The 11,624-nt window shown below is 46.6% G+C and overlaps 1 protein-coding gene across 4 annotated transcripts in view; it reads right to left on the reverse strand.

Moving 5' to 3' along the window:
• myrfl (myelin regulatory factor like) overlaps positions 1-11,624 on the reverse strand; it is a 90,473-nt gene that overhangs the window by 72,518 nt on the left and 6,331 nt on the right. For all 4 annotated transcript variants that reach the window (XR_015081432.1, XM_086009356.1, XM_086009355.1 and 1 more), the window contains 2 exons: positions 1,550-1,640; positions 535-596 (listed from right to left, as the gene is read on the reverse strand). Coding sequence is in view for 3 of the 4 variants with exons in the window: in XM_086009356.1 (XP_085865482.1) it covers positions 535-596; positions 1,550-1,640 (153 nt within the window). In the remaining variant the exon portion in view is untranslated. The remainder of the gene's footprint in view (positions 1-534; positions 597-1,549; positions 1,641-11,624) is intronic.

Here is an 11,624-nt window from a genome sequence, read left to right on the forward strand (position 1 = left end):
TTGAAACCTCTCTTCAACGTCCTGTCTTTGGACCAAGCCGCCGTGGAATAACTGCCGCAGGGTTCGAACCGACTCGTCGCCAGTGTTAAGTATGTGTATTGTATTGAACAATTAACACAAAGACTTAAACGTATAACTCAAACAGGTCTTTACTGGTTGGAGGTAGGGACTGCACGTAGGTCTTTACTTCATGCCCACAGGCGGGAACTGAGGGGAGATCAGTACCCACAGTACTATTTATACCCCTATGGCCAGGAGTGGTACTGCGTATCACTACGCCCTACAAGTAGTGCAGTCCTGTCCATAGGTTCAAAGTAGCACACATATTACATACACAACATGTTTCTCTCTCCACAGATGCTGCCTGACCTGCTGAGTGTTTCCAGCATTTCCTGTTTTTATTTCAGATTTCCAGCATCCGCAGTATTTTGCTTTTATATTTTTCACATTTGCACTCATTTAAAAACCTTGTTTTACACACAAACCTCAACATTAGTCACTTGGAGCTACATCTTGTATGGAAATGTCACATACCTGTCATCTGTGGAGGTGAACAGCGCTCAGATACAGAATCTGGTGGTGAATCTGGTAAAGTACTGTGTTGAGAGAGAAACTTTTAAATGCAATGTACACTGAATCAAACTTAATCTTGTTGCATTATACTGGGAGAAGTAATACCACTTCCAGAAGGTCTATTAGGTAAGGAATTTAGACCCCACTAATGGTTCAGTGAGTAAATGCCTGATGTAGTACTAAGTCATAGAAACCAAGAAAATTCCCCCATGTCAATCCCTAATCTCAGCCCAACAGCAGTGGGGACACCAAAATATGCCTCAGTGTATGCAGGCTAAGGCGCAGCAAAAGATGAAATAGACAGGAATCCTGTTCCTGATCACCATCCACTATGGAATTGGATGAGGGAATTTCCCATCCCCTACCCCGAACCACAGTTAGATAGCCCTCCAAAACTCACTTTACAGGTTCATACATGAATAATAGCCATGGGCAAAATCCTGGAGCAGCACTAGCACTGTGAAACCATACCCTACATGAGTCATGCCTTTAAGAAAGAAGGGGAGAAAAAAGGGACGGGGGTGGGGGGGGAAGTGTATGCTACTTTAAGCTATATACACTGCAGCTTATAATTAGCTGGTTAATAAACCACAGTAGAACAATTTAACATATTTCATAGAATTACTTAGAATATATAGCACAGAAACAGGCCATTCAGCCCAACCAGTCCATGCCGGGGTTTATGCTCCACTCGAGCCAATGACCATTTATAGTTATAGAACATTAGAAATAATTTCATTGATGGAAGCTCTGTATACAAGATATAAATATGCATCTATGAGCCAAAATGCATTCATACCCAATTTTATAAATACGTCTGATAGTTTGAGTCACTCATTAAATCTTAATGAATTATAAATACAAGTGTAAAATCACAATTGCAATTCAAAGTCAAGTTAACATGCAAGTGAAACAAATCAGTAATGCCATTAAAAATATTACTTCCACAAGTCATTCATGTCACAGGACTACTTACATGGCTCCTGGTTCTAGATCATTACTAATATATGCTTCCAGCATACTAGTGTCTACAAAAGGATTCTCTAGTGCTCCAGTGACATCCTGACCTAAGAGGGAAAAATAAGTTACAGCTACTTTGTACAATAAAGTTCATTTTATAATACACAAAGGCACTAAACATCATTCATTTATTTAATGGCATCTGTCCATGTATATTCCAAAATTATAGCACATTTTCATGTAATCATTCAATTTACAATCTTTCTTATTTTAAAAAGCAAAAACTTCTCCCTGTCATGCAACTAATTCATCACTGGAGAATCTGATGAGCATAACAGTAGAGTAGTGGTTAATAGCACTCAGGAAAACTGTTGTAGAAAATCATAATTCAAATGGAAAAGATTGGAAACAGAAAAATCAAAAAAATCAAAACAATGAAAAGGAGAGTATGTTTGAGGCTATCAGAGGGACTCGGGGGAATTTTAACTTCCCACGCCCCCAGGACAAGTTGTACAGTGGAGCGAGCTGGGGGGTTAAATTGTAAAAGATGGGAAATCCGACCCCAACCCACTGTGAACACGCCTACGTCTGGTTTAACCGCGCCGGCTTGGGTCGGGCGAGTAACCCGAACTCGAGAGGCGGGTCAGCAACTGGAATATGTTAATGAGGCTGCTTGCCTCAGATTTTAGCATCCATTTTGATTTAACGGTTGCGGGCCAGGTTTCCCAGGGCTTGGGGAACCCGTCAGCTAAAGGGAGGCGAGAACTGCTGGCTCCAGTAATGGACTTACTGTGGTGTTTATTTCCTTTCTGACTAGGCAGGAGAAATGTGCTCTACTATAACAATCAAGGGGTTTGGATAACAGCACAAAGCTAAGTCAATGATATGGTCAGAGCTTCACTATTTAAGATCTACAGGCAGAGTTTGAAACTTACATACAGAAACTTGTTACGGTCAATGAGCATTTTCCTTTCAGTTTCACATAGATTTTCTATCAGGATTACATTTGACCTGCTGAGTTTTTCCAGCATTTTCTGTTGTTATTTTACATTTACATTCCTGTACATAGTTTATGATGGCTGCTGAACTCACATCTGGGCAGAGACAAAGTAAGCAGACGTAGCATGTAGGTACATGATGGGTGTGGTTGGATTAACCTCATGGGGCCAACATTCATAAAGATAATTCATGCAGAAAAGATTAAGATGTGAGTTAACACTTAAAAGGTAAAGCAGGATCACTAACTCTGAAATGTTGGAATAAAATGGCAGTGGTACAGGAAAGCAAGTAAGAAACATGAGAAAATGCATTTTTCTTCAAAATTTTACACATTTGATTTGATGTGAAAATTCCCACCAAAACATTAGAAAAATTGTAAACTAAAGCAAATCATGATACAGTTTCTGCGGCAAGAACAATTTCTCCACCATATTCAATCTATGGAGGATTAGGTGGTGTCACAAGTTAGTGTATTTTCTTTCGCCCTTTGATCCTCTGGGCAGGATTTTCATTGGGCCGTGGAGGCGGGATTGGAGGCGTGTGGGGGCTTAAAATTGCAAAAATTGGCGGGCGGGCCCTACCCCGCCTCCAAGCAATTTTCATTAATTCATGTCTAATGGTCCCATCTCCGTCCCGCCTCCAAGAGGCGGGATAGGCCGTCAAGACCCTTAACAAGCACTAAATTGCCTCTATAATGCCATTTTGCAAGGCCTTTGCAATTTTAACCCTTTTCCCACGTGAAACACGCCTGTTCTGAAACACGATGGTGAAACCTGGTGGGAGCACAATTGGATTGCTGACTATCAGCTGCAGGTCAACCATTAAAGAGGAGATTTGATCAGCCATCATTTGCAGGTGGCAGGACTTTGCAGTCTCAGGTCTGGAGGAACTTTCAGTGGGCATAATCACAGCTGTGGTAGTTTGGAGCCTGACACCCATCTCCAGTGTGACCTTCTGGGAAACCCCTCTCGCCACCTTCACTGAGCGCTTCCTCAACTGAGGCATATACCAGAAGCATGGGAGCCATTTATTTCCTTCCCTTCTGGACATTAGATGAGGCTGAAGACCAGCCACGGCACCAGCAGAACCAGGAACAACAGCAGCACCAACAGCAGCAGCAACAACAGGAGCGCCAAGCTGCTGCTCACCCACCTGAAGCTGCACAGGCCAGAAGGGGCCAGCGCATGGAAGCCCGTCGGCGCAGGAGATACCCCCCAAACAGGGTTTACAGACACAGGGTCAGCTACCTCAACATGTCTGAGCAGCAGTGCCAAAGGCGGCTCTGACTTTCGCAAGAGGTAGTGGGTGACATCTGCGCAATGCTACAACAAAACCTGCAGCCCAGAGGACCAGGTGGACAACCCTTACCAGTGGCCGTCAAAGTCACCACCGCACTCAACTTTTTTGCCTCAGGCTCATTCCAGGGATCAGCAGCAGACATCAGCGGCATTTCCCAGGCGGCCGCACACACTTGCATCACGCAGGTAACCAATGCCCTCTTTGCCCTCGCGCACAATCACATCCATTTCACTAAGGATCAAGCAAGTGTCACGGCGCGTGCGGTTGGATTAGCTAATCTGGCAGGCTTTCCAAGGGTGCAGGGCGTCGTTGACTGCACACATGTGGCCCTTAAGGCACCCCATCGTAATCCAAGTATTTTTGTCAACCGCAAGGGCTTCCACTCCCTTAACGTTCAGCTGGTGTGTGACCACAAGAAGGAAATTTTGCATGTTTATGCCAAGTACCCTGGCAGTTGCCATGACTCCTTCATACTGCGCCAGTCTAGTGTGCCTCCGCTATTCAGTCCGCCAGACCAACTTAAAGGATGGCTACTTGGAGACAAGGGCTATCCCCTGAAGACGTGGCTAATGACGCCGTTGAAAAGCCCATCCAACGAAGCTGAGGAGAGCTACAACTCCAGCCACATGTCCACCAGAGCCATAATCGAGCAAACCATCGGTTTGCTGAAGATGCCTGGATAGATCAGGTGGAGCCCTGCAGTACTCAGCAGCCAGGGTCTCCAGAATCGTCGTGGTTTGCTGTGCACTTCCAAAATGGCACAGCGTCGTGGCTTGCAGATTCCTGAGGACCAAGTGACTCCTCACAGATCCTCCTCAGATGAGGAGGAGGAAAGCGAAAATGAACATCTTGCAGAGACCCATCAGCCAGCGGCAGCAGTATGCGAGAACGTTGCTGCCCGGGATGCAAGGAACGCACTCATCTTGGCTAGATTTACTTAGCCTAGTAAATCAAGCACTTTTGCCTCACAGCTTCTTACCTGAGCATCGACAATGGCCAAGGACCAGCGGATTCCTAGCAATTTGACCACCATACTGACAATTGCAAGTAATCCTAAGCCCTCAATGTGAAAGTCCCATTCACGAAATGACACACGCCACAACTACAGCAGTAGCCATCAGATTTTTTATTTACATTATTCATCTGATGGCTTTTTCACAGAAAACATCAAATTTCACCCAAGTGACTACCCTTGTAACTATTTGTGCAGTATCTTTCTCTTATGCGTGCTCCTACGTGGTGCTTCCCCTGTGGCTTCAGCAGATGTGGAGGCCCCTTGCTCACTTTCCTGCTGCTCCTGTCTCGACACCTTTGGCGGACGTCCTCTGGGGTTGCGAACCTGTGAGGGCTCGTCAACAGTCTGCTGCTCCTGCGGCTGTGCAGGGGTTGAGACGCTGATCTCAGTTGGGTGTGGACTCTGGTGGGGCTCTGACCAAGGGCTCTGCAGTGAGCGCTTGGAGAGGAGCCCCCACTTCCTTGATGTCTGCCACCAACTTCCCTCTCATGGGTCAGGTCCCCCTCAGCGCTTGCAAGTGGCTTGAGAGCACCTTGCTGCACATCAGGGGGGCCATGGGGACCCATATCTGCACTGGCAGTCCTACTCAGAAGGACTTCCATGAAGGTCTGGTTTCTCTGTTCAATAGCTGACCATCACTCCTCCAGAGATGTCATTCTATTCTGAACACTCGCCATGTTTTCTGCACTCTGGCGACTTATCACCTCCATGGAGGTTGCTATCCTTTCCATGGTAATGCGTTCATGCGCCAGTGACTCCACAAAGGCTCTGCTCATGTTCTCTATGGACTCCTCCATTCGCTCCACACTTGCAGCGACCCTGGAGACAAAACCTGCCAGAGACTCCTGCACCTGTTCCTGCAGTTCCAGCACCGCTGATCTTATGGATGGACCCAGAGGCAGAGGGTCGACATGCAGCTGAGCCGAGCTGGCAGAGTCCTGCGCCCTCCGACTAGGACTCTCCACTGCTGTCCCTGTCTCCACAATCTGTTGATGCTCACTTGTGAGCTGTGATACACCAGGTGACAACACTACTCTATGTCCCGAAGGTCCCACTGAGGTGAGAGTGTCTGCGCTGGTGCTGGGTGCGCTGAATTCTGCTGACGCTGCGCCCTCAGAGGTTGCAGCTTCCTCTGAGGAGTCTGGATGCTCAGGCTGTTCCTCCTGGCTAGTGGGGACGGGTGCTTGCGATGGTCCTGTGGGGGAGTAAAGGAAAGTGTCAGAGATGTGATGCCAAGGTTACATGCACATTGCATATGATTATAAGTCCATCTGTTAGAGCTTCAGAATCATTATCAGCGACTCATGCAATGTCAATGAGAGAGATGGAAAACTATTGTCACCAGCTTGCTGTGATGCACCCATCTGTCCAGCCCCCACTTGCGCATCTTCCTCCACTCCTACAATCTCCAGGACCGCCTCCTCCCAAGGGGTGAGGTGGGCTACTGGGGATGGCCCTCCTCCTGTCCTCGCTCTTTCTCGCTTATTGTGAGCTTTCTTTTCCTGCAATGAGGGGGACAAGTGAAGGTTGAGTGAGAATGAAGGATTGAGTGTAGAGATTCCATAGCATAGATACTTAGAAGGAGACAAAGATGGAGTGAGGTGGCAAGACCAAGGGCCCTCCCTGTGTGTTGTCAGTTGTTTTCATAGCATCACAGTGATAGGGAGTGTGAGGGCTGCATAGTCGAATAGTTAGGTGAATGTGACCATAGAGAGAAAGGGAATGGGTAAGGGTGCATGGATGTCAGTGTCAAGTGGGATGTGGAGGAAGAGATTGCTAAAGCTGAGTGCTGGTGAGGAAAGGCAATGGTGATCAGATTGAGGGTGATGGGAAATTCATACTCACTTTTCCAGTGCGCGGGTGGTCCTGAAATCTCTTCCTGCACTGAATCCAGGTTCTGCGGGTTACTGATAATGAGTTGACCTCCTCTGCCACCTGGATCCACACAGCCTTGGTCTGCTGGGGAGGCTTCTTCCTCCCTGAAGAAGGGAAGAGCACCTCTTTATGAGCTCTTGCTCCCTCAACTAAAGCCTGCAGGGCAACGTCATCAAACCTGGGAGTAGACCTAGGTTTTTCGCTGGTCATTCTGCCTCCAGGTCCCTCTAGCATGAAAGGCCAAAAGGTTGGCAGTCTGCAGAAGAAGAAAGGCTTGTTGCAGACCTTAAATGCAGCAGCAATGATGATGTCATCGGAGGTGACTTTCAGACTGGAAAAACTCACTTGCCATGGGTTCCCACACGCTGGAACTCAATTGGTCAATTAAGTTAAAATTGCATCAATCTCCCACATCGATTTAGGTTCGGGTGGATAACACGAAATGCGGATTACACGACCCCAGCCCGCCCCTGAATCAAAATCCAGCCCTCTGAATCTAATTTACAAAGTCTCCTTTAGGTAATAGCTGCAATGGTCTGAATTTAGTTGAGTTTGGACATTCCCACACTAGTCGTTGGTAAGTGTAGCTTTACAAAAGAAAACAAGCCACATAAATACTGTGACAACAAGAGCAGGTCAGCAGCTGGGTATTCAGCAGCGAGTGTCTCATCTCCTGACTCCCCAAAGCCTTTCCACCATCTACAAGGCACAAGTCAGGAGTGTGATGGAATACACTCAGGGCTGTCAAGGATTATGGGGAGCGGGCAGGAAAGTGGAGTTGAGGCCAAGATCAGAACAGCCATGATCTTGTTGAATGGCGGGGCAGGCTTGAGGGGCCGAATGGCCTACTCCTGCGCCTATTTCTTATGTTCTTACTCTCCACTTGCCTGGATGAATGCAGCTCCAACAACACGCAAGAAGCTCGACACAATCTAGGACAAAGCAGCCTGCTTGATTGGCACCCCATCCACCACCTTAAACATTCACTCCCTCCACCACCAGTACACCATGACTGCAGTGTGTACCATCGACAAGATGCACTGCAGCAACTCACCAAAGCTTCTTTGGCAGCACCTCCCAAGTCCGCAACCTCTATCATCTAGAAGGACAAGGGCAGCAGGCGCATGGGAACATCAGCACCTGCGAGTTCCCCTCCAAGTTACACACCATACTTACTTGGAAATATATCTCCATTCCTTCATCGTCGCTGGGTCAAAATCCTGGAACTCCCTCACTAACAGCACAATGGGAGTACCTTCACCACACGGACTGCAGAGGTTCAAGAAGGTGGCTCACACTACCTTCTCAAGGGCAATTAGGGATGGGCAATAAATGCTGGCCTTACCAGCGACGCACACATCCCAGGAACTAATAAAAAAAAATGGCACTAAATTAGTAATCTCACTCAGAGATTCTCAAGAGAATAGGGATAGGTATCATGCTTAGTTTAAGGTCATGAAAGCTGCTAAAAAGCCCTAAAAAAAGCCAAAAGATCAGTAGGAAAGTGGGTTGTGGATAATTGTGGAGCAATTGTAAATTCTTTCTTAGTTATGTTAGGAGTAAGAGGATGATAAAGGACCGAGTTGGGCTGCTAAAGAATTCCTCAGGGCAGAATTAAGCAGACTCCCAGGACACGACAGAGGTTATAATTGCTCCTTTGCATCAGTCTTTATTCCTGTAGACTGTGCCTAGTTACCACTAATGGAGTGTGTGGTTGATGCTAATGCTGTTAATGTTGCAGTAGATGCAGAACCATTCTTGAAGAGAATAAGTGGCCTTAAATCAGATCAAGCTGCTGGTCCAGACGGCATTTACCAAAAGTTGCTGAAAGAAATGTAAGCTGTGCTTGCTCATATATTCAATGGTTTGCTGGAGTCTGGCATGGTTCCTGATGACTGGAGGGAGGCTAGTGTTGTGCCAATATTCAAAAAGGGCAACAGGAAGAACCAGGAAATTAGAGGCCTGTTAATTGTTGGAAAGTTGCTGGAAGAAGTTATTAGAGATGCTCTATATGACTACCGTGACAGTGATGGGGTTATTAAGGACACGCAAAATGGCTTCTGGAAAAGATCTTACCAACCTGGTTGAATTCTTCGAGGAGGTTACTAGGTTGATAGATAAAGGTAGCCCAGTAGACATTATATATTTAGACTTTCAAAAATATTTTGACAGTGTGCCTCACAATAGCTTACTATATGAAATAGAGTCCGTGGGATTAAGAGAGCAGATCTTGGCTGGATAGGGAATTGGTCGCGTTCCTGTAGACAGAGGCTCTCATCAATGGTAGTGGCTTCAAATGGAGACTGGTTATAAGCGGAGTTCCACAGGGATTGGTGTTGGGCTGTTACATTTCACGGATTATATCACTGATCTGGATGAAGTAGTTGCGGGTACTGTCCACAACTTCACGGATGACATGAAAATCTGTACTGGTGTACGAATCCTTGCGAAAAATCAATCACAATCTGATCTAGATGCAAAGGGGGATGGGCCTGCATCTGACATGATATTTAATGTTAACTGTAGTGTAATGCATGTGGGTGGGGCTAATGACAGACATGTATATACTATGCTGGATTCTAAATTGAAGTCTATTGAGAGGGAAAGATACCTAGATTTTATAGTGCTTAAGTCTCTAAAAGTCCATGAGGAGTGCCAAAAGGCTATAGCTAAAGCAAATAGAGTATTAGGATTTATAGCTAGGACTATCCAATATAAAACAAGGAGCAGCATAGCATCCTTGTGCAAGACCTTGATTAGGCCCTATCTAGAATACTGTGCCCAGTTCTGGTCCCCTCACAAGTGGAAGATAATAGAGGCCTAAGACAAGGTTCAGAGGAAGACCACTAGATTAATACCTAGGCGACATCATCTGAAAACAAAGCGTTAGTTTCCACATGTACTCTGACGACACCCAGCTCTACCTCACTACTTCTCTCAACCTCTCCACTGTCTCTAAATTGCTTGTCTGACATCCAGTGCTGGATGAGCAGAAATTTCCTCCAAATAAATATTGGGAAGACCGAAGCCATTGCCTTCGGTCCCCGCCACAAACTCCATCCCCCTCCATAGCATCTGTCTGAGGCTGAACTAGGCTGTTCGCAACCTTGGCGTCATATTTGACAGTGAAATGAGCTTTCAACCCCATATCTGTGCCATAACCAAGACCGCCTATTTCCATCTCCGTAACATCTCCCGACTCTGCCCCTTCCTCAGCTCATCTGCTGCTGAAACCCTTATCCATGCCTTTGTTCTCTCTAGACTTGACTATTCCAACGCACTCCTGGCTGGCCTCCCATGTTCTACCCTACATAAATTTGAGGTCAACCAAAACTCTGCTGCTCATGTCCTAACTTTCATCTAGTCCAGTTCACCCATCACCCCTGTGCTCGCTGACCTACATTGGCTCCCGGTTAAGCAATGCCTCGGTTTTAAAATTCTCATTCTTGTTTTCAAACCCCTCCATTGCCTCGCCCCTCCCTATCTCTAATCTCTTCCAGCCCCACAACCACACCCCCAACCCCACCCCACCCCGCCCCTCCCCAACCACCCCCAGAGATATCTGCGCTCCTTTAATTCTGGCCCCTTGAACATCCCTGATTTTAATCGCTCAACCATTGGCGGCCTTGCCTTCAGCTGTCATGGCCCTAAGATCTGGAATTCCCTCCCTAAACCTCTCCGCCTCTCTACCTCTTCTTCCTCCTTTAAGACGCTTCTTAAAACCTACCTCTTTGACCAAGCTTTTGGTCACCTGCCCTAATTTCTCCTTATGTGGCTCAGTGTCAAATTTTGTTTTATAACACTCCTGTGAAGCATCTTGGGATGTGTTACTACGTTAAAGGCTCTATATAAATACAAAATGTTGTTGTAGTTAAAAACTCAGCTATCACAATAGGCTCAAGGAGCTGGGTATTTTTACTCTAGAAAAGCTAGTGGATGAACTCTGGTTCCAAGGGGAGTGTAGAAGCAGCATGATGCTTACCTTACAATGAGGCACCAACCTAGTGAAGCTATAAAAGAGGGCAACCTCCATGCTAAACACCAAGAGCAGAGGTTATAGACATGGCTATGCATTTCCACAACAAACAGATGAGAGAAAAGTCAAGAATGGTGGTGGATAATCAGGCAACTAATGGGAGGAAGACACTTCATGAACATTCCCATCCTCAAGCATGGTGGAGCCTAGCAAGCAAGTGTAAGAGACAAGACTGAAGTGTTCAAACAAGCAACTTCTGCCAAAAAGTGCCAAGTGAACAATCCTACATGGCCTCCTCCCAAGGTCCCATCATAGAGTGCAATGTCCAGCCAATTTGATTAATTCCACATTGACATTGAGAAGCAGCTGACTGCACTGGACACAGTAAAGGCTATGGGCTCGATTTTCATTGTGCCGTGAAGTCGGGATTGGAGGCATGCGGGGGGTTAAAATCCCAAAATCAGGGGGCACGAACCCATCCCGCCCCCATGCCAGTTTCAAAGGAGGCGGGTACCCGCCCCGCACTGGGACCCGCCTACCCGAGGTGGGAAGGGATTAGTGCCAATTAACTGCCTGTTAACAGGTAGTTAACAGGCAGTTTTTAGCCTAATCTCTATTTTTAAGGTTGAACTGTGGGATTCCCGATGGCTCCAAACCACGCCAAGTTGGAGGAGTCGGGCCGTCGGGATGAAGGGCTTGGAGGGGTCGGTGTTCAGGTGAGTGATGTGTGCATGAGTGCAAAGGTGAGTGTGTTTGGTGTGTCTAAAGTGATTAAAGAAATGTAAATTACCTTTTCTTACCTTTTCAGCCTTCCTTCCTTTAGGTTCGGGGAGTCCCTCATCTCACCGGCACAGAAAGCAGAATGGCTGCGAACTGTCAAAAGTGACAGCCTGCAGCTTTCTGTGCTGGAGAGATTTCTAACTGAGT

Source organism: Somniosus microcephalus, chromosome 16, assembly GCF_052327205.1.
Source record: "Somniosus microcephalus isolate GS21.2 chromosome 16, FLI_Smic_1.0, whole genome shotgun sequence".
Lineage (NCBI taxonomy): Eukaryota > Metazoa > Chordata > Chondrichthyes > Squaliformes > Somniosidae > Somniosus > Somniosus microcephalus.